Genomic DNA, 23,842 nt, shown 5'->3' on the forward strand with positions numbered 1-23,842 from the left:
TGTTGGGGTCATACCGTTGGGGTCATACCGTTGGGCTCATACTGTTGGGGTCATACTGTTGGGCTCATACCGTTGTGGTCATACCGTGTCTAAAAACATAGCTGAGTGTCTTCTCTCCCAGTGATAGCAAAAAATAATTTATGTGCAAATGAATAATAACGATCTATTCTCCTGTTCTCTCTCTCCCTATCTTAAGCCATCATTGGAAATAATAATTCGTTCTTAATTGACTTGCCTAGTTAATTAAACGTTAAAGTATATATATTTTTTAAATCTTCATAACCCTATCAATGAATAACAATCACAACAGCCAATGAATGAAAAGTACAGCAGAACCTAACCTGCTGTCTGTCTTTCGAAGAACATCATTTCAATAATATAAATATGACCAATGTATTGTCCTGTTGTCTCTCTCCCTAGCTGTCTCTAACCTGGATGTGGAGAGTAAGCTAACAGTGCACTACCAGGCCCCATGGCACCAGCACCACAACGTGTTTCACCCCTGCAGCCGGCCGCCATGCGTAGAGGAGCTCCACAGATGTGCCAAGCAGAGCCTGCGAGCCCTGCACAGAGGTGAGAGGTCACCACCTAACATACACCACCTAACACACGCCACCTAATATACACCACCTAACACACACCACTTAACATACATTACCTAACACACACCACCTAACACACGCCACCTAATACACACCACCTAACATACATTACCTAACACACACCACCTAACACACGCCACCTAATATACACCACCTAACATACACCACCTAACACACGCCACCTAATATACACCACCTAACATACACCACCTAACACACGCCACCTAATATACACCACCTAACACACACCACTTAACACACGCCACCTAATATACACCACCTAACATACACCACCTAACACACGCCACCTAATATACACCACCTAACACACACCACTTAACATACACCACCTAATATACACCACCTAACATACATCACCTAACACAGACCACCTAACACAGACTACCTAACACCTAGCACACACCACCTATCACCTAACATAGACCACCTAACACAGACTACCTAACACCTAGCACACACCACCTAACACCTAACATAGACCACCTAACACAGACTACCTAACACCTAACATAGACCACCTAACACCTAACATAGACCACCTAACACCTAACATAGACCACCTAACACCTAACATAGACCACCTAACACCTAACACAGACCACCTAACACAGACTACCTAACACCTAGCACACACCACCTAACACCTAACACAGACCACCTAACACAGAAATACCAAGCAGAGCTTCTGAGCCCTACACAGAGCTTGGGAACCAAAGCACACAAACACCCACACCATAAACCATACACCCTACCTAACAACAGTTTGAACCAGGGTTGGTGGGAAGTCCATCAGTAATCCCTCATATGTGGTGCCACCTAGTGTTAGTACTGTGAACAGCTGCTTGTCTGTGTTCCTGAAAACTCTTGATTGATCTCATCTCAGTGAGGAACCAGTGGCTGTTAAAGCTGTAACACAACATGGTGACTGCTAGTGAATACAGTCATCTAATGTAGCGAGACCCTGTCAGAATCTGACCACAGTGTTTCCCATCATGGTTTACAGACCAACAGCAACGTCAACGGTCGAACAGCCGCGAGCGCAGAGTGACCATCTCCATCTCTGGGGCTCCTCCAATGCCCACCCTCCCTTCCCCACGCACCCTCAGACGGCACGAGCAGAGGGGCAGGCACAGCCGCGCGGTAAGGGGATACACACGTCTTTACAGGCTTTTGCTCAAGCGCTATACAAGCACACCTGATACAGCAGCTAGTCAATGTTCTGAGGAGAAGTCCTGAAATGACTTGACTGATATAGCAGCTAATCAATGTCCTGAGGAGAAGTCCTGAAATGACTTGACTGATACAGCAGCTAATCAATGTTCTGAGGAGAAGTCCTGAAATGACTTGACTGATATAGCAGCTAGTCAATGTTCTGAGGAAAAGTCCTGAAATGACTTGACTGATACAGCAGCTAGTCAATGTCCTGAGGAGAAGTCCTGAAATGACTTGACTGATACAGCAGCTAATCAATGTCCTGAGGAAAAGTCCTGAAATGACTTGACTGATACAGCAGCTAATCAATGTCCTGAGGAGAAGTCCTGAAATGACTTGACTGATACAGCAGCTAATCAATGTCCTGAGGAGAAGTCCTGAAATGACTTGACTGATACAGCAGCTAATCAATGTTCTGAGGAGAAGTCCTGAAATGACTTGACTGATATAGCAGCTAATCAATGTTCTGAGGAAAAGTCCTGAAATGACTTGACTGATATAGCAGCTAATCAATGTCCTGAGGAAAAGTCCTGAAATGACTTGACTGATACAGCAGCTAATCAATGTTCTGAGGAGAAGTCCTGAAATGACTTGACTGATACAGCAGCTAATCAATGTCCTGAGGAGAAGTGCTGAAATGACTTGACTGTATTTGTTTGTTTTGTTGACAAGCAGCAGGCGAGACCAGAGAGAGAGATAGAATATCAACTGCGGAAGGTAAACTATCACATAGTGTCGTGCCTGTTAGTAGTGTGTGTTGTCAACCTATAAGTGCTGTGTGTTATCAACCTACAAGTGATGTGTGTTGTCAACCTATAAGTGCTGTGTGATGTCAACCTACAAGTGGTGTGTGTTGTCAACCTACAAGTGGTGTGTGATGTCAACCTACAAGTGCTGTGTGATGTCAACCTACAAGTGGTGTGTGATGTCAACCTACAAGTGGTGTGTGATGTCAACCTACACGTGGTGTGTGATGTCAACCTACACGTGGTGTGTGATGTCAACCTACAAGTGGTGTGTGATGTCAACCTACAAGTGCTGTGTGATGTCAACCTACACGTGGTGTGTGATGTCAACCTACAAGTGGTGTGTGTTATCAACCTACAAGTAGTGTGTGATGTCAACCTACAAGTAGTGTGTGATGTCAACCTACAAGTGGTGTGTGATGTCAACCTACAAGTAGTGTGTGTTGTCAACCTACAAGTGCTGTGTGATGTCAACCTACAAGTGGTGTGTGATGTCAACCTACAAGTGCTGTGTGATGTCAACCTACAAGTGGTGTGTGATGTCAACCTACAAGTGCTGTGTGATGTCAACCTACAAGTGGTGTGTGTTGTCAACCTATAAGTGCTGTGTGTTATCAACCTACAAGTGCTGTGTGTTATCAACCTACAAGTGATGTGTGATGTCAACCTACAAGTGCTGTGTGATGTCAACCTACAAGTGGTGTGTGATGTCAACCTACAAGTGGTGTGTGATGTCAACCTACAAGTGGTGTGTGATGTCAACCTACAAGTGGTGTGTGATGTCAACCTACAAGTGCTGTGTGTTGTCAACCTACAAGTGGTGTGTGATGTCAACCTACAAGTGCTGTGTGATGTCAACCTACAAGTGCTGTGTGATGTCCACTGTGTTTTCACATTGTGGTCCTGTAACTGTAACTATGAAAATACAGTTGAATTTCTTCTTAACATGATATAGTAGCATGTGTCCATTGTTGATGATGTCACCAGTACAGTGCAGTGAGCTTAGTAGGTTTCAGCTTGTTGTGTTCTCTCTCTCTGCTGCATGGCTACCACTAGGAGAGACACGTGAGAGAGACAGACATCCAGACAATACAAAGAAAGGTAACAGAAAAGACAGCTCTTGTATCTCATCAGAACACATATATCTACATTCAGATCACTTTATCGGTCAATTGCACTCAAGGTCCAACCGAAATTTGACTTCCGCTCTTAACCCAACCCCTCCGAAAGACACATAAACAAGTTTTGGAGCGGTGCAGGGGGCTGCCACTCTGGGAGCTGTCATTGTAGGGGTTAAGTGCCTTGCTCAAGGGCACAACGGCAGGCAATGGCATCTTAAGATTTGATCACTTCCCGCCAGATTTTCCCCGTCAGACCCGGGATTTGACCTGGCAACTCTCCGGTTATTGGCTCGTCTCTCTAACCGCGAGGCGACCTGATCTCAACGCATGTTTCTATCATATATTTTCCATCCCAGTGAGTCTGCATGCTGGGGGAGTATGATTGTATTGCACATAAGAATGTTTAGCGTTATGACTCATCATGCTACGTATCTTCCTTTAACGCTGCAGGAGAGACCTGGAAGGGAAGTTCACTGTCACACTATACAGAGAAAGGTAAATGGGATGGCGTTCATTGCAAGATGACCCCTCTAGAGTCTTGCTAACGCCACTCTTATAACAGCTTATAACAGCTTTCTGTCCTGAGGATCCTGAAAACGGTCACCTCTCAGCATTCACAGATAAATATAATTCTTTCACTCCATTTTTTTGTAGGATGCGATGATGAAATCACTTCCTTGTCTAATAGGGGAAGAAGGATGCCTGACTTACTCATCTCCTTCTTGCATCACAAGAAGTTACTCACAATGTTTTGTGTCCCTATCCGCAGCACCTGGGTCCCCATGTTTCATCCTGTCTGTCAAATGTTTCATTCAATATGATTTCATCTATGTCTCTAAGTCCCATCCATGGTTTTCATTTGTCCCATCGATCAAGTTGTCATCATTTTTGTTTTCTTCATGTTTTGTGTTTATAGTATGACCGTACCCGCTCCCCCACCCCCACTGAATGTTGCCTCTTCACCCCATGGACCAGAAAGGTATTTGTCTGCATTCCAAGCCTCGTGGTTTAAAATCTACAGGCCCTAAATTAATTGTAATACTAGTTCTAAATAGAACTACTACTACTACTACCTCTCCTTCCTGCTGTTCTAACCTCCATCCTCTAGCATCTCATTAGCTCCTGTCTACTGTCTTCCTCTCATTAGCTCCTGTCTACTGTCTTCCTCTCATTAGCTCCTGTCTACTGTCTACTGTCTTTCTCTCATTAGCTCCTGTCTACTGTCTACATCTCATTAGCTCCTGTCTACTGTCTACTGTCTTCCTCTCATTAGCTCCTGTCTACTGTCTTCCTCTCATTAGCTCATGTCTACTGTCTACTGTCTACATCTCATTAGCTCCTGTCTACTGTCTACTGTCTACATCTCATTAGCTCCTGTCTACTGTCGTCCTCTCATTAGCTCCTGTCTACTGTCTTCATCTCATTAGCTCCTGTCTACTGTCTACTGTCTTCCTCTCATTAGCTCCTGTCTACTGTCTACTGTCTACATCTCATTAGCTCCTGTCTACTGTCTTCCTCTCATTAGCTCCTGTCTACTGTCTACTGTCTTCCTCTCATTAGCTCCTGTCTACTGTCTACTGTCTTCCTCTCATTAGCTCCTGTCTACTGTCTACTGTCTTCCTCTCATTAGCTCCTGTCTACTGTCTTCCTCTCATTAGCTCCTGTCTACTGTCTACTGTCTTCCTCTCATTAGCTCCTGTCTACTGTCTTCCTCTCATTAGCTCCTGTCTACTGTCTTCATCTCATTAGCTCCTGTCTACTGTCTACTGTCTTCCTCTCATTAGCTCCTGTCTACTGTCTACTGTCTTCCTCTCATTAGCTCCTGTCTACTGTCTTCCTCTCATTAGCTCCTGTCTACTGTCTACTGTCTTCATCTCATTAGCTCCTGTCTACTGTCTACTGTCTTCCTCTCATTAGCTCCTGTCTACTGTCTTCCTCTCATTAGCTCCTGTCTACTGTCTACTGTCTTCCTCTCATTAGCTCCTGTCTACTGTCTTCCTCTCATTAGCTCCTGTCTACTGTCTTCCTCTCATTAGCTCCTGTCTACTGTCTACTGTCTACATCTCATTAGCTCCTGTCTACTGTCTACTGTCTTCATCTCATTAGCTCCTGTCTACTGTCTACTGTCTTCCTCTCATTAGCTCCTGTCTACTGTCTACTGTCTTCCTCTCATTAGCTCCTGTCTACTGTCTACTGTCTTCATCTCATTAGCTCCTGTCTACTGTCTACTGTCTTCCTCTCATTAGCTCCTGTCTACTGTCTACTGTCTTCATCTCATTAGCTCCTGTCTACTGTCTACTGTCTTCCTCTCATTAGCTCCTGTCTACTGTCTACTGTCTTCCTCTCATTAGCTCCTGTCTACTGTCTACTGTCTTCCTCTCATTAGCTCCTGTCTACTGTCTACTGTCTTCCTCTCATTAGCTCCTGTCTACTGTCTACTGTCTTCCTCTCATTAGCTCCTGTCTACTGTCTACTGTCTTCATCTCATTAGCTCCTGTCTACTGTCTTCCTCTCATTAGCTCCTGTCTACTGTCTTCCTCTCATTAGCTCCTGTCTACTGTCTTCATCTCATTAGCTCCTGTCTACTGTCTACATCTCATTAGCTCCTGTCTACTGTCTACTGTCTTCCTCTCATTAGCTCCTGTCTACTGTCTTCCTCTCATTAGCTCCTGTCTACTGTCTACTGTCTTCCTCTCATTAGCTCCTGTCTACTGTCTACATCTCATTAGCTCCTGTCTACTGTCTTCCTCTCATTAGCTCCTGTCTACTGTCTTCCTCTCATTAGCTCCTGTCTACTGTCTTCCTCTCATTAGCTCCTGTCTACTGTCTTCCTCTCATTAGCTCCTGTCTACTGTCTTCCTCTCATTAGTTCCTGTCTACTGTCTACATCTCATTAGCTCCTGTCTACTGTCTACTGTCTTCCTCTCATTAGCTCCTGTCTACTGTCTACATCTCATTAGCTCCTGTCTACTGTCTACTGTCTTCCTCTCATTAGCTCCTGTCTACTGTCTTCCTCTCATTAGCTCCTGTCTACTGTCTACTGTCTTCCTCTCATTAGCTCCTGTCTACTGTCTACTGTCTTCCTCTCATTAGCTCCTGTCTACTGTCTACTGTCTTCATCTCATTAGCTCCTGTCTACTGTCTACTGTCTTCCTCTCACTAGCTCCTGTCTACTGTCTTCCTCTCATTAGCTCCGGTCTACTGTCTTCATCTCATTAGCTCCTGTCTACTGTCTACTGTCTTCCTCTCATTAGCTCCTGTCTACTGTCTACTGTCTTCCTCTCACTAGCTCCTGTCTACTGTCTTCCTCTCATTAGCTCCTGTCTACTGTCTTCATCTCATTAGCTCCTGTCTACTGTCTACATCTCATTAGCTCCTGTCTACTGTCTACTGTCTTCCTCTCATTAGCTCCTGTCTACTGTCTACTGTCTTCATCTCATTAGCTCCTGTCTACTGTCTTCCTCTCATTAGCTCCTGTCTACTGTCTACTGTCTTCCTCTCATTAGCTCCTGTCTACTGTCTACTGTCTTCATCTCATTAGCTCCTGTCTACTGTCTACTGCCTTCCTCTCATTAGCTCCTGTCTACTGTCTACTGTCTTCATCTCATTAGCTCCTGTCTACTGTCTTCCTCTCATTAGCTCCTGTCTACTGTCTACTGTCTTCCTCTCATTAGCTCCTGTCTACTGTCTACTGTCTTCCTCTCATTAGCTCCTGTCTACTGACTACATCTCATTAGCTCCTGTCTACTGTCTACATCTCATTAGCTCCTGTCTACTGTCTACTGTCTTCATCTCATTAGCTCCTGTCTACTGTCTACTGTCTTCATCTCATTAGCTCCTGTCTACTGTCTACTGTCTTCCTCTCATTAGCTCCTGTCTACTGTCTACTGTCTTCCTCTCATTAGCTCCTGTCTACTGTCTTCCTCTCATTAGCTCCTGTCTACTGTCTACTGTCTTCCTCTCATTAGCTCCTGTCTACTGTCTTCCTCTCATTAGCTCCTGTCTACTGTCTACTGTCTTCCTCTCATTAGTTCCTGTCTACTGTCTACTGTCTTCATCTCATTAGCTCCTGTCTACTGTCTACTGTCTTCCTCTCATTAGCTCCTGTCTACTGTCTACTGTCTTCCTCTCATTAGCTCCTGTCTACTGTCTACTGTCTTCATCTCATTAGCTCCTGTCTACTGTCTTCCTCTCATTAGCTCCTGTCTACTGTCTTCCTCTCATTAGCTCCTGTCTACTGTCTACTGTCTTCCTCTCATTAGCTCCTGTCTACTGTCTTCCTCTCATTAGCTCCTGTCTACTGTCTTCCTCTCATTAGCTCCTGTCTACTGTCTACTGTCTTCATCTCATTAGCTCCTGTCTACTGTCTTCCTCTCATTAGCTCCTGTCTACTGTCTACTGTCTTCCTCTCATTAGCTCCTGTCTACTGTCTTCCTCTCATTAGCTCCTGTCTACTGTCTACTGTCTTCCTCTCATTAGCTCCTGTCTACTGTCTACATCTCATTAGCTCCTGTCTACTGTCTACTGTCTACATCTCATTAGCTCCTGTCTACTGTCTTCCTCTCATTAGCTCCTGTCTACTGTCTACTGTCTACATCTCATTAGCTCCTGTCTACTGTCTTCCTCTCATTAGCTCCTGTCTACTGTCTTCCTCTCATTAGCTCCTGTCTACTGTCTTCCTCTCATTAGCTCCTGTCTACTGTCTACTGTCTTCATCTCATTAGCTCCTGTCTACTGTCTTCCTCTCATTAGCTCCTGTCTACTGTCTACTGTCTTCCTCTCATTAGCTCCTGTCTACTGTCTTCCTCTCATTAGCTCCTGTCTACTGTCTACTGTTTTCCTCTCATTAGCTCCTGTCTACTGTCTACTGTCTTCCTCTCACTAGCTACTGTCTACTGTCTACTGTCTTCCTCTCATTAGCTCCTGTCTACTGTCTACTGTCTTCCTCTCATTAGCTCCTGTCTACTGTCTACTGTCTTCCTCTCATTAGCTCATGTCTACATCTCATTAGCTCCTGTCTACTGTCTACTGTCTTCCTCTCATTAGCTCCTGTCTACTGTCTACTGTCTTCCTCTCATTAGCTCCTGTCTACTGTCTACTGTCTTCCTCTCACTAGCTACTGTCTACTGTCTACTGTCTTCCTCTCATTAGCTCCTGTCTACTGTCTACTGTCTTCCTCTCATTAGCTCCTGTCTACTGTCTACTGTCTTCCTCTCATTAGCTCATGTCTACATCTCATTAGCTCCTGTCTACTGTCTACTGTCTTCCTCTCATTAGCTCCTGTCTACTGTCTACTGTCTTCCTCTCATTAGCTCATGTCTACATCTCATTAGCTCCTGTCTACTGTCTACTGTCTTCCTCTCATTAGCTCCTGTCTACTGTCTACTGTCTTCCTCTCACTAGCTCCTGTCTACTGTCTTCCTCTCATTAGCTCCTGTCTACTGTCTACTGTCTTCCTCTCATTAGCTCCTGTCTACTGTCTTCCTCTCATTAGCTCCTGTCTACTGTCTTCCTCTCATTAGCTCCTGTCTACTGTCTACTGTCTTCCTCTCATTAGTTCATGTCTACTGTCTACTGTCTTCATCTCATTAGCTCCTGTCTACTGTCTACTGTCTACATCTCATTAGCTCCTGTCTACTGTCTACTGTCTTCCTCTCATTAGCTCCTGTCTACTGTCTACTGTCTTCATCTCATTAGCTCCTGTCTACTGTCTTCCTCTCATTAGCTCCTGTCTACTGTCTACTGTCTTCCTCTCATTAGCTCCTGTCTACTGTCTACTGTCTTCCTCTCATTAGCTCCTGTCTACTGTCTACTGTCTTCCTCTCATTAGCTCCTGTCTACTGTCTACTGTCTACATCTCATTAGCTCCTGTCTACTGTCTTCCTCTCATTAGCTCCTGTCTACTGTCTACTGTCTTCATCTCATTAGCTCCTGTCTACTGTCTACTGTCTTCATCTCATTAGCTCCTGTCTACTGTCTTCCTCTCATTAGCTCCTGTCTACTGTCTACTGTCTACATCTCATTAGCTCCTGTCTACTGTCTACTGTCTTCCTCTCATTAGCTCCTGTCTACTGTCTACTGTCTACATCTCATTAGCTCCTGTCTACTGTCTACTGTCTTCCTCTCATTAGCTCCTGTCTACTGTCTACTGTCTACTGTCTACATCTCATTAGCTCCTGTCTACTGTCTTCCTCTCATTAGCTCCTGTCGACTGTCTACTGTCTTCCTCTCATTAGCTCCTGTCTACTGTCTACATATCATTAGCTCCTGTCTACTGTCTTCAAAACATGATCATTCTCCTCTTCACTCCTTTCAACTTCTGACCACTATCCAGACCTCTGGGACTTTCCTGGAATCATATTCTTTGACACTTGAGCGTTTGAGCTGTCTGTTGATCTCTGTGTTGATCTTGATATCTTCCTGTTCTTCATTTCCCTTTCCTCCAGAACAACTGGCATTTACTGACATGGAATTCAAATGTTTTGCTCATTTTTGTGTCTGTGCCTTGTAAGTGTATAAGTGTTAAACATAAGAGTTAAGTAACTGCCTGAAAACAATGTACTTTGTATGTTGGCCTTTGTAACAATACATCTAAGCATGTGTTGAAAAGGGCTCCTTGTTCTCTATTCCATATATAGTGAGCCATGATGCTCTGGTTCTGTAGTGGTACAGTATATAGGGAATATTATAACCTGGCTGGTTCCAGCACTGAATGCTGATTGGCTGACAGCCGTGGTATATCAGACCGTATACCACGGGTATGAGAAAACATGTATTTGTACTGCTCTAATTACGTTGGTAACCAGTTTATAATAGCAATAAGGCACCTCGGGGGTTGTGCCTAAGAACAGCCCTTAGCCGTGGTATATTGGCCACTATACCACGGCTAAGGGCTGTGTCCAGGCACTCTGCGTTGTGTTGTGCATAAGAGCAGCCCTTAGCCGTGGTATATTGGCCACATACCACACCCCCTTGTGCCTTATTGATGAAGTATAGCATAACTTGTTACTCTAACCCTACAACACCAACTGACTGTATCTCCATCTGCTTCAGGCTGCCACTACCACTGACCCTGATGCTGAGCCTGCAGTGGGCCACAGGTCTACTGGTGCTATCCCCAACCCCCCCTCCACACTGGACAAGCAGACCAACTGGTCCAAGGCCCTGCCTCTGCCCACCCCCCAGGAGAGGATGAAGAGTGACCCAGCAGTCGTGTCCTCGTGCATCATCCCCATCAACGTCACTGGTAAACACAACATAGCTCCAATGTCTGTCTCTGGATGTGTTTGATATTCTCTCAATCGCTCTCGCTCTCTCTCTCTCTCCCTTTCTCTCTATCTCTCTGTACATTCTGTCGCTCCCTCTCTCTCCTTTTCTCTCTCCATTTCTCTCTCTCTCTCTCTCTCTGTACATTCTCTCTCTCTCTTTCTCTCTTTCTCTCTCTCTCTCTCTCTCTCTCTCTCTCTCTCTCTCTCTCTCTCTCTCTCTCTCTCTCTCTCTCTCTCTCTCTCTCTCTCTCTCTCTCTCTCTCTAGTCTGTTGTTTGAATCAATTCATCTATTACTGAACTGTTGTTAGTGTATTAGTGAGTGTGTGTAACTTGTAAACTGTGTGGAATGTCATTTGTGAGATGTGGAAAGACATTACTCTTGATGGACAATAAATGGCATCAATGAACTGCTTCCAGAGCAGCTCTCTCACGTGTACTTTGTTCCTCTCCACAGGGGTGGGGTTCGACAGGGAGGCTAGTGTGCGCTGCTCCCTGGTACACTCCCAGTCTGTGCTGCAGAGGAGGAGGAAGCTGAGGAGGAGGAAGACCATCACTGGTATCCCCAGACGAGTTCAGCAGGACATGGGTACAGCTGTCTGTCTGTTATACTGTTTGTCTGTCTGTGCCTGACCTCCAAGTACTGTTATTACCACTCAGTCAACTGACTGTGATGTTGTTGTTCTTCTTCTATGTTTCTTTACTTTAATGGTTTAACACAATCCTATTTCTGGAGACAAACAAACATGCATATTTGTCCTACCATTTAGACTTGAACAAATATTGCATCTGCCTGAATTTCATTGATAGAAAACAGGAGACTCAGGCTTTATTTTCTGATCATGTTGATTGATGACTTACTAATCAATGCCACCCCTGTTTCCCTTCAGACTCTGATGAGTCTCCAGTGGCGAGGGAAAGGACCGTGATGGTCCACACCAACCCTCACCTGTCCCTCTGTCAGGAGGAGCTGTCCCTCCGAGGGGGACACACCAAGGACTCCGGCTGCCAGACGGACGACTGCCTGATCGGTGGCGGTGGTGCCCCGTCCAGGAGACGTATACGTGCCCAGCGCGGCGGCCAGGGGGGCATCCCCGCCTCCCTCTCCCACTCCACCGGGAACATCTCCTCGCTCCCCGACCACCCTGACACCGCCATGTACACCGCCTCCGGCTCCCGCCTCCGCTCCCGCAGCCTCCCCCGCGAGGGCGGCCGCATACGCGACGAGGACCAGGACGACAGTGATGAAGATGAGGATGATGATGACGACGATGATGATGAAGATGAGGAGCTCTCTCCGTACGAGACGGAGGACTTCCTCCCGGGAACGGGGCCAAGGATGTTAAAGGACGAGGAGGAGAGTACGGATGACCAGGCCATGCCAGAGCTGCAGCTGGGGAGTCTGAAGAGGATACAGCAAGGAGACGGGGGGAGTCCAGAACACATGTGGATGGAGAGGGGTCGCTCCCGCCTCCCCCGTCAGGTCGACATGGGGAGCTGTGAGATCTCCTCCAGCTCAGACACCTTCAGCAGCCCCATCCACTCTGTCTCTACTACGGGGGTGCTGAGAGGACAGATAGACCACAAGGTACGTCTTCGTTGCCATCTTCACTTATCTGTGTATCTTGTCTTCTGTCTTCTTTTGCTTGTAGCCTTTTGGAAGTCATTTTGTTTGTTTTTGTTAGTTTGTTTTTGATGAGCAGGCCCTGCGACAGACTAGTGTCCTGTCCAGCGGGTGTACTGTACATCAAGCTGCCTCACGCTACAGAAACAGGAGATAGACTAGTGTCCTGTCCAGGGGGTGTACTGTACATCAAGCTGCCTCACGCTACAGAAACAGGAGATAGACTAGTGTCCTGTCCAGCGGGTGTACTGCACATCAAGCTGCCTCACGCTACAGAAACAGGAGATAGACTAGTGTCCTGTCCAGAGGGTGTACTGTACATCAAGCTGCCTCACGATATAGTAACAGGAGATAGACTAGTGTCCTGTCCAGGGGGTGTACTGTACATCAAGCTGCCTCACGCTACAGAAACAGGAGATAGACTAGTGTCCTGTCCAGGGGGTGTACTGCACATCAAGCTGCCTCACGCTACAGAAACAGGAGATAGACTAGTGTCCTGTCCAGGGGGTGTACTGTACATCAAGCTGCCTCACGCTACAGAAACAGGAGATAGACTAGTGTCCTGTCCAGGGGGTGTATTGTACATCAAGCTGCCTCAAGCTACAGAAACAGGAGATAGACTAGTGTCCTGTCCAGGGGGTGTACTGTACATCAAGCTGCCTCACGCTACAGAAACAGGAGATAGACTAGTGTCCTGTCCAGGGGGTGTACTTGCTACATCAAGCTGCCTCACGCTACAGAAACAGGAGATAGACTAGTGTCCTGTCCAGGGGGTGTATTGTACATCAAGCTGCCTCACGCTACAGAAACAGGAGATAGACTAGTGTCCTGTCCAGGGGGTGTACTGTACATCAAGCTGCCTCACGCTACAGAAACAGGAGATAGACTAGTGTCCTGTCCAGGGGGTGTATTGTACATCAAGCTGCCTCACGCTACAGAAACAGGAGATAGACTAGTGTCCTGTCCAGGGGGTGTACTGTACATCAAGCTGCCTCACCCGACAGAAACAGGAGATAGACTAGTGTCCTGTCCAGGGGGTGTATTGTACATCAAGCTGCCTCACGCTACAGAAACAGGAGATAGGCTCCTGCCCAATGGGCCATTCTGGCTTGGACAAGACTGACTTACTTATATGATGTGCAGAGCTTTCTGCTTTCTGCATGTGATGAAAAGCGCTCTACAAATAACATGTATTATTACCATAAGGAGGATCACCAGTCGTCCAGTGGTAACTGGAGTGGCAGCAGTTCCACATGCCCCTCCCAGACCTCCGAGACACTCCCCCCCGCCGCCTCCCCCCCTCTGACCGGCTCCTCCCACTGTGACTCGGAGCTGTCGCTCAACGCCGCGCCACACGCCATCGATGACCTCACCGGCTTTATCATCGACCCGTACCATTCGGATCAGCCGCAGGTGAGTTTCCCTCTGACGATCCTACTTACCTTTGACTTCCTGTCTTCAATACTTTATTTATTGACTTGGAGATGGTGTTGTTTGTTGGGACTTTTGTACAGGAAGTTAATATTTTAGCTGTAAATAAAATAAAGCTACATTTACTTAACTAAACTAGGTAAAGCACTTTGAGCTACTGGAAAATAGCTATATAAATCGGATTTATTATTATTATGAATTATTATCATTATTATTACAGGGCCAGGGTCATAGGTCCAGCTCCTTCACCTCCTCAGCCACTGACCAGCTGGATGATGCAGGGGTCAGCACTGCCAGCGAGGGAGAGTGGACCTACCCTCAAGACCAGGTACCACTGCTATTTAGCAATATAGATAATTTTATCCTCTCCTCTCCTCTCCTCCTCTCTTTTCTTCTAATCTTTTCTCTTATCTTATCTTGTCTCATCTTATCTTATATAATGTTATGTTATCCTGTTCTAGGCTGATCAGGACCAGCTGTGTAGTCAGGACTTCAGCCCCAGGCGTTCCTCCAGGGGGGACCAGACCAGGATAGACTTCACCAGCATCAGCACCTACGACGGCTTCTCAGAGCGAGCTCCCCCTACTGCTGCAGCAGACTCCCAGGGCTTCTACTCATCCTCCATGCACTTTGACCCCATGCAGGGCCAGAGTTACAGGAGCTACATGTACAACTATGCAGCAGTGGGCTCTGGCGCTGACTGTGGCCAGGGTAATACTGTGGGCGCTACGCCTGGTGAGGGAGAGGGCATGGCTGGGTATCCTCCTCAGTCCTCTGACTACAGGGGAGCCACCCTGACGCTAGGGAGGCCGTGTCGTCCGCTGAAGAAACCAAAGGTCAAGCCACCCCCACCAAAACGGAGCTCATCGCTGAAGGAGAAGTGTAGCGCTGGTGCTCCAGAGAACGTCCCCCCTGAGCAGGGCGATGAGCAGGGCGACCAGGACCAACCAAAGATTCATAGTAGTGGGCAGACCCAGACCCTGAACCTGCCCATGTCTTCCAGGGACAGAGAGATGAGGCTGCAGCTGGACATGGCCAGCCCAGGGGAGGTGGAGAATCCTGGGTTGGAGGCTGAGGCGGTGGGTGGTGGTGGTGGAGGTGCCTGGGGGATGGGGAGCCCCAGGAGCCCCAGGACTGTGGAGATGACGGAGCCCACCTCGTTCGGGTCCACGGACACTCACTCCTTCAAGGACGAGGGCGCCGTTCAGTCTGACTATGCAGACCTCTGGTTCCTCAACGACTTGAAATCCAAAAATAACCTGGACCCCAACGGCTCCTTGTCCACCTCCAGCACTGCTACGGGTACTACTGTTATCGAATGCATGAAGTCGCCGCTGGACAGCTCCTCCTCTCCCGGGGGAGAGACCCAGGCGTTGATGCATTCCTCTGGCTCTGGTTCCAGCTCCTCCAGGCCCACCTCCCCTCCTCTTCCCCCCGGGGATGGAGACTTCAAGCTGGGCTCTCCTGAGAAGCTGGCTGGCCTCGCCTCGCCCTCCAGCGGATACTCTAGCCAATCCGAGACGCCCACGTCTTCATTCCCATTAGCGTTCTTCCCCGGCCCGCTCTCTCCGACCAGCGGGAAACGGAAACCCAAAGTCCCCGAAAGGAAGTCTTCTCTATCCTCGCTGCAGCACCAGGCCCAGACCCAATTCTCTAGCTCGGCCTCTGGATCCTCCTCTTCCTGTTCCTCTTCCTCTTCCTCGTCATCCAGGAAGGACTATGACTTCCCGGCTCCACCCACCCAGCTGGACTTAAGTTCTCTTCACAGCGCCCACAGCAGCCGGCCGTTACCCACTCTGGCCCACCGGACCCACATGCACACACTGCACCAGAACAAGCAGAGGGCAGCAGCAGCAGCAGCAGCAGAGGCCCGGGCCACCGCGGGTAACACTGCAGCCGCTAACGCTAATGCTAGTGCTAAAGCTAGTGCTAACGCTACCGCTAGTGCGAATGCTAACACTAGTGCTAACGCTAGTGCAGCCCCCTCTGGGTTTATCTATGGATCCACTCTGACCCCAGAGGCCCCACTTGCTGCCAACCCCATGGCCCTGGCCATCACCCCCACTGTGCTGCGCTCCGTCCATCTACGTTCCATCGGCCACAGGGCCACAGATGGTTCTCAGCCCCAGGCCCGGGGCCAGGCTCAGGGTGCTCAGGGCCAGGAGCCTCCACCACCACCACAAGCATGGGCCCACGAGGCTTCAGGGGCCCCTGCCACCAGACCCAAGATGCCCAGTGTAACCATTGTGACCCCCCACTCTGACACCAACACCAGGCCCCTGCCACCCAGGAGACCCATCGCCCAGAAACCCCCGCCACCACCGTCCCAGGACCCCCACCACCCTTCTCAGGAGCAACACCACCACTCTGTACCCCAGCCCCAGCACCATCCCACCCCCATGCAGCACCCGGACGGCCCCCCGCCCTATGAGAGCCTGGCCAGGCACCGGCAGGACCGCTACAGCCCCGGAACCTTCTGGGCAATGACGGCGTTCCGGACGCGGCCTGCGGAACCTTTGGAACCTGAGGAACCCACGCACCGAGCTCCACCGCCAACTCCGGAACCCGTGATTCCTACTACACACCCGGAGTGCCACGTGCTAGGGGAGCGGACAGAGGATGAAGAAGACGAGGAGGAGGAAGAGCACGATAGAGAGATATCAAGGGTTATGAGTCACAGTCAAGGCCTAATTAGAGAATATCGAGAATATCATCAAAGAGAACATCCAAGGGAACCACCGACGTACGAGACGCTAGAGGAGTCCCACTCATATCAGTCCCAGTCGCATTATCACAGCCAGTCACAGACACACTCCTGTCACAGTCAAATGGTCCAGAGGTGGGACTTGGGCCCAAGCAGCAGTCCTGACAAAGTGCCCGGTGTAACTGTGGAAGCATCACACCCTTACTCAATTAGCCATGTGATAGATCTAAGAGGTAGGGGTGGAGAGGACCGCTATGAGATGACATCATCAGGGGTTCCTACCAGAAGTGCCTCTCAGGATAACAGCAGAGATGACTCCACCACACCGGACACAGAGGACTACTTCAGCAAAGGTCAGTCTGGATTGATAGATTTTACTTTTACTTTACTTAAATCGCTCCGCCATTTCCTGGTTGCAAAAATTCGAACAGTTCGCCTAATTTCAGTTTATGTGTCAAAACAGGCAAATATAGTGTAGTGAATCATTGTACCATCTAAAGCACTGTGAAATATCTTTTCCATAACCCAAAATATTGTATTTTCAGCTGTTTGAAGCTGGTATACAAAACCAGAAGTAAAATATACAAAACCGGGAAGCATAGAAATAGAGCACATAGAACAGATATACTGCTTCTTAGACTTGCTTTCAATGAGAATGACAGATCTATATAAACACATTTCTATGTGAATTTTGTCAGGTCACCCAAAAAGTGACATATTGCAGCTTTAATACTTTACTTAAAACTTTACTTTACTTTGAGACTTTTTAACAATTAATTGTTTTTGAATTGATGTATTAATTTAAGAGACTTCAAGTAAAAGTATAATCCCCTTTCTCTTCCTTCTGTTGTGGTCCTCTCATCTCTAGTCTTTAATGACCTATAAGGAATGTGATCAGATCACTTCTGTTGTGGTCCTCTCATCTCTAGAGGGTTTAATGATCTATAAGGAATGTGATCAGATCACTTCTGTTGTGGTCCTCTCGTCTCTAGAGTCTTTAATGACCTATAAGGAATGTGATCAGATCACTTCTGTTGTGGTCCTCTCATCTCTAGAGTCTTTAATGACCTATAAGGAATGTGATCAGATCACTTCTGTTGTGGTCCTCTCATCTCTAGAGTCTTTAATGACCTATAAGGAATGTGATCAGATCACTTCTGTTGTGGTCCTCTCATCTCTAGAGTCTTTAATGACCTATAAGGAATGTGATCAGATCACTTCTGTTGTGGTCCTCTCGTCTCTAGTCTTTAATGACCTATAAGGAATGTGATCAGATCACTTCTGTTGTGGTCCTCTCATCTCTAGTCTTTAATGACCTATAAGGAATGTGATCAGATCACTTCTGTTGTGGTCCTCTCATCTCTAGTCTTTAATGACCTATAAGGAATGTGATCAGATCACTTCTGTTGTGGTCCTCTCATCTCTAGTCTTTAATGACCTATAAGGAATGTGATCAGATCACTTCTGTTGTGGTCCTCTCGTCTCTAGAGTCTTTAATGACCTATAAGGAATGTGATCAGATCACTTCTGTTGTGGTCCTCTCATCTCTAGAGTCTTTAATGACCTATAAGGAATGTGATCAGATCACTTCTGTTGTGGTCCTCTCATCTCTAGAGTCTTTAATGACCTATAAGGAATGTGATCAGATCACTTCTGTTGTGGTCCTCTCGTCTCTAGAGTCTTTAATGACCTATAAGGAATGTGATCAGATCACTTCTGCTGTGGTCCTCTCATCTCGAGAGTCTTTAATGACCTATAAGGAATGTGATCAGATCACTTCTGTTGTGGTCCTCTCATCTCTAGAGTCTTTAATGACCTATAAGGAATGTGATCAGATCACTTCTGTTGTGGTCCTCTCATCTCGAGAGTCTTTAATGACCTATAAGGAATGTGATCAGATCACTTCTGTTGTGGTCCTCTCATCTCGAGAGTCTTTAATGACCTATAAGGAATGTGATCAGATCACTTCTGTTGTGGTCCTCTCGTCTCTAGAGTCTTTAATGACCTATAAGGAATGTGATCAGATCACTTCTGTTGTGGTCCTCTCATCTCGAGAGTCTTTAATGACCTATAAGGAATGTGATCAAATCACTTCTGTTGTGGTCCTCTCATCTCTAGAGGGTTTAATGACCTATAAGGAATGTGATCAGATCACTTCTGTTGTGGTCCTCTCATCTCTAGAGTCTTTAATAACCTATAAGGAATGTGATCAGATCACTTCTGTTGTGGTCCTCTCATCTCTAGAGTCTTTAATGACCTATAAGGAATGTGATCAGATCACTTCTGTTGTGGTCCTCTCATCTCTAGAGTCTTTAATGACCTATAAGGAATGTGATCAGATCACTGGCATGATATTCCCTATAACCTCCTGTTCCTCCAGAGTCTACTAGTCCCAGTGATAACTCCCTCTCTCCTCTGACTGACGAAACAACCAAACCTGATGATGATGTTGTCTTCATGTCGCCCAGCAAATCACGTACTACTGAAGACCTGTTCGCCATGATCCACAGGTCACTTTCAATTCACTTCAAATAACTGTATTATTTTTGACTCACTAGGTTATAGCTGCACTTGTCATAACCGATATTATCATTACATTTATCTGTCACTATCTTCAATTCAGTTCAAAAGATCTTCATTGTTTTCCAAGGTTGCAGCTAATTACAAACAAACTGAGAACACACATTGAATGCATCAGACATCAGAACCACAGCAGAAACCCATCAGACATATGAACCACAGCAGAAACTCATCAGACATCAGAACCACAGCAGAATGGACTATAAAATGTCCTGTTTACCTGAACCGTGTAACACTCTCCTATTCTAGGTCCAAGAGAAAAGTCCTGGGCCGTAAGGACTCTGGAGAGCTGAGTGGGAAGAGCCGTCTGTGTCCTCCTCCTGCTGCCGTCGTTCCCCCTGCAGCTATCCTCCCAGCCATCCCCCCTCCGCCCCCTCTCATCATCCCACCCGCCCCAGCCCTCTCCACCCTGACCGCAGCCGGGACCCAGCGCACCCCAGGACCCATCTACCGCAGCGCCAAGAAGTCCAGCACCTCCAACGAGGAGTTCAAGCTGCTTCTCCTGAAGAAGGGCAGCCGGACTGATTCCAGCTACCGCATGTCTGCTACAGAGATCCTCAAGAGCCCCATCGCCCCGAAGTCCCCTGGGCACCCCTTGGCTGCGGAGGGCCAGGTCAGGTACCCCACCGAGGAGCCCCCCTCTCCCCTCCAGGAGCCGTCATTGCAGGCGGCCGGGGAGCAACTCTTCCCCCCCAGCCTCTTCCCCAGGCCCAGTTCAGACAGCTTCAGCCCTAAAACACCCCCCACGTCGGCTTCGTCCAGACAGGGGCGCTCCCGGATCCCCCCTGCAGCCAATAGTAGTCGCTACAGCACCCGTAGCCGACTCTATACGGCACCCATGCAGGTCATATCAGAGGGGGAGACTGAGAACTCAGATGGGAGTCCTCATGATGATCGCTCCTCGTAAAGAAAATGGCATGCTCAGTGCAGAAACATGTACCCTATTCCTTATTTGGTGTACTACTTTTGACCAGGGCCCATATAAGGAATAGGATGCCATTTGGGACGTAGACATATTTATATGGATCTGGTTCAGTGCTGTTACTGTTCTTATCTACTGAGTACTGACGGATACACAACTAAACAAAGAGTGGCTAACCAGAGAGAAGACTACTCTGGACTACCTGCCTGGGGATTTGATATCTATGTGCAGAACTGAAGAACACAACTTTGTGTTTTGTTCAGAGTGTAAAGAAAGAAAAAAATATCTTGTTTTGAACTTTGAACTCCCTTTTTAAATAACCCAAGATCCTGTATTGAGTTAAACGTGGACAAGAGGAGAAAAATGGAGCGGTAAGACAACCTGTGTGTGTGTTGAAGCAAATGGAACATCCATCGTCATTTTTTATCTTCTTGGATGTTGGATGACTTGTATGTCGTGTCCTAACGTGACCCTAAAATAACTGCTTTCCAAAAGAATTGCATTTCTCTCTACACTTACCCAGAGGACAGGTCATTACCCAGAGGACAGGTCATTACCCAGAGGACAGGTCATTACCCAGAGGACAGGTCATTACCCAGAGGACAGGTCATTATTTCAACCATAAACAAAATATTCCCAGTCGACAGAAATGAATAAGCTGTATGTTTTGTATTGCTACCGCCCCAACACAAAACAATGGACTGTGATCACTATTGACAACCATGTGTCTAAGCATTGTTTTACCAAGAGTGAGTTAACAACACACATAGGTCTACGTGCCATCCTCACATAGATAAACTACATGTAAAGAAATAGGAATGACCTATGCCCCTAGAAGTGCTCTCAGTGCAGGGATTCCTGGCAGGGACACATAAGGTAAATATTTGGTCTTGTTGAAGTGATTTGGTGCAGATGTCAAGGTGTCAGAAGAGATGATGGGACAGTCGTGCTGTGGCCTTTCTGTGCTGGAGGGCCAAGCATGCAGGGGATTCACTGACTACTCCAGAGGAGATATTTTGGACTATAAAAACAAACAAAGAGTGAAAAGCTATCGAGGGTCTTTACTACTAATGTTTGGCTAGCTAGCTGGGAGGTTGAAATGAATCGGGTTTTCAAAGCTTCTCCTTTGCACTTCGTCATTATCAATTCTTCAAGAATATTCCTTGAGAAAAATAAAACTAATCTTATAATGGAAAATTCCTATTGTGTATATTTGTATTGAATATAAAGAACATAGCTATATGAAGAGACATACAAAACTTTTTTTAATGACACAAACCCATCATGTGTAGCAGAGTGGATTGGTGACGTAGAAATAGAATAACTACATTCTAGAATGACTAGATTCTGTTTCTATGGGGGTGGGTGGGATGCAATCTTACCGTAGTTCTGTAACATCAGTAGCCAGGGGCACGTCACAAAGCCCAACACATTAATCATACAACCTTATTAAGAGAAGCAACAAATCATCTGTCCTTGTGAAAATATCGGTTGAATCTTTTTTTTTAAAGATTTCACTCAAATATTACGCTTCTGTCTGGTGTTTTTCAGGGTTTTAAACGAATTTAACATAACACATGGGTTATACATTTTAAGTAATGACATTCTGGTGAACAGACCAATCTTGAAGAGTTGTGTTTCTACATTGAAAAACAAACTGTAGATCAATGAAGTCACTCAATGTGTTCTATGAATACCTCTGCAACCATATTACTGTTCGTTTGTACAGATCTAACATAGAGATACATAGATAAAATGACAACTGTTACTCAGAGAAATTTGAATTGCAGAACTAACTGAACTGACACTGTGTACGAGGTTACAGGAGGAACAAGCTGTGAACTAATTAGAATTTAACATGATCTGTCATGAATTAATATCCGTTGCTGCAGAGCACTGTGGTGTTCGTTGTTTTATTAGTAGTTTCATCTATCGCATGCAATAAACAAAAAAACACCATATCATTTTCAAGAGGGGAAATATCTGTTAGAGATACTACCACGAGAAAAGATATAGAATTTTCAGTTTCATTTTTGAATATGTAAAGTTGAGTGTAATTCAATATATGTACAAAATGTTTGACAATTCTGTTTTGTATAGTTGTGTTCATGGACAGGGGGGTATCTTGTACTGTAAAATGAACAAAAAATTACTGGACAATCAAACAGAGAATTTTGGAAAATGTAAGAAAGCTATAAGAGTATGGGATGAGTAAGGGATGAGTAAGGGATGAGTACGTTCTGGAGTTAGTTATTACGTAGGTTCCAGGTAAGGGATGAGTACGTTCTGGAGTTAGTTATTACGTAGGTTCCAGGTAAGGGTTGAGTACGTTCTGGAGTTAGTTATTACGTAGGTTCCAGGTAAGGGATGAGTACGTTCTGGAGTTAGTTATTACGTAGGTTCCAGGTAAGGGATGAGTACGTTCTGGAGTTAGTTATTACGTAGGTTCCAGGTAAGGGATGAGTACGTTCTGGAGTTAGTTATTACGTAGGTTCCAGGTAAGGGATGAGTACGTTCTGGAGTTAGTTATTACGTAGGTTCCAGGTAAGGGATGAGTACGTTCTGGAGTTAGTTATTACGTAGGTTCCAGGTAAGGGATGAGTACGTTCTGGAGTTAGTTATTACGTAGGTTCCAGGTAAGGGATGAGTACGTTCTGGAGTTAGTTATTACGTAGGTTCCAGGTAAGGGATGAGTACGTTCTGGAGTTAGTTATTACGTAGGTTCCAGGTAAGGGATGAGTACGTTCTGGAGTTAGTTATTACGTAGGTTCCAGGTAAGGGATGATGAGTACGTTCTGGACTTAGTTATTAGTAAAAAGATCCAGGGTGAAATCCTTGTGAGAGTCAGTTGAATTGAGCTTGAGATGGGACGGGAGGTAGGATGGGTATGTGCATGCGTGTGCACTTGTATGTGTATGTGTGCGTGCGCATCTGCGTGTGTGTGTATGTGTTACGTGGACAGTGAGCAGAGCAGGTAGAGGTAGGGTCGTCGTTAGGTAGGGCAACGCACTACAATTCCTCCCTGTACTCTTAGATAAAAAGGTGCTATCTAGAACCTGAAAGGGTTTTTCGGCTGTCCCAATAGGAGAACCCTTTGAAGAACCCTTTTTGGTTCCAAGTAGAACCCTTTTAGTTCTAGGTAGAACCCTTTTGTCTTCCATGTAGAACCCTCTGTAGAAAGGGTTCTACCTGGAACCAAAAAGTGTTCTCCTATGGAGAGAGCCGAAGAACCCTTTTGGAACCTTTTTTTCTAAGAGTGTGTGGTATAATTGTGTTAACATTCTATTTCATCTTATCGTTTTACAAACTGTTGGACTATAGAACTACAGCCATTCATTTGCCTGGTGTTGAAATGCCATACTATATATATCTAAGTGTTTGGTGAACCTTTCTGCGGTCAAAATGACACAAAATGGCTGGTTAGACACTGGGGAACATTGGGGAACATTGGGGAACCAAGAGACAGGTACCTCTCTATGCATTGTGTCTCTCTTTTAAATGTAGATTATGGTGCGACAACTTGACAGGATCTACAAGATGACATTCATTAATGACAATAATTATACAGCATTGTATAGAAACTATTTTTAATCACAGGATATTTTATCCAGAG

General features: G+C 46.3%; 1 protein-coding gene across 1 annotated transcript in view; it reads left to right on the forward strand.

The window, feature by feature from the left end:
• LOC120033469 (Nance-Horan syndrome protein-like) overlaps positions 1–21,426 on the forward strand; it is a 26,165-nt gene extending 4,739 nt beyond the window's left edge. The window contains exons 2-12 of the mRNA XM_038979835.1: positions 421–573; positions 1,627–1,763; positions 4,619–4,681; positions 10,756–10,948; positions 11,426–11,557; positions 11,859–12,556; positions 13,799–14,005; positions 14,244–14,351; positions 14,485–17,080; positions 19,108–19,237; positions 19,557–21,426. Coding sequence (XP_038835763.1) covers positions 421–573; positions 1,627–1,763; positions 4,619–4,681; positions 10,756–10,948; positions 11,426–11,557; positions 11,859–12,556; positions 13,799–14,005; positions 14,244–14,351; positions 14,485–17,080; positions 19,108–19,237; positions 19,557–20,214 — 5,075 coding nt within the window. The 3' untranslated portion in view covers positions 20,215–21,426. The remainder of the gene's footprint in view (positions 1–420; positions 574–1,626; positions 1,764–4,618; positions 4,682–10,755; positions 10,949–11,425; positions 11,558–11,858; positions 12,557–13,798; positions 14,006–14,243; positions 14,352–14,484; positions 17,081–19,107; positions 19,238–19,556) is intronic.
• Positions 21,427–23,842: the final 2,416 nt, after the last annotated feature.

This window comes from Salvelinus namaycush, chromosome 40, assembly GCF_016432855.1.
Source record: "Salvelinus namaycush isolate Seneca chromosome 40, SaNama_1.0, whole genome shotgun sequence".
NCBI lineage: Eukaryota > Metazoa > Chordata > Actinopteri > Salmoniformes > Salmonidae > Salvelinus > Salvelinus namaycush.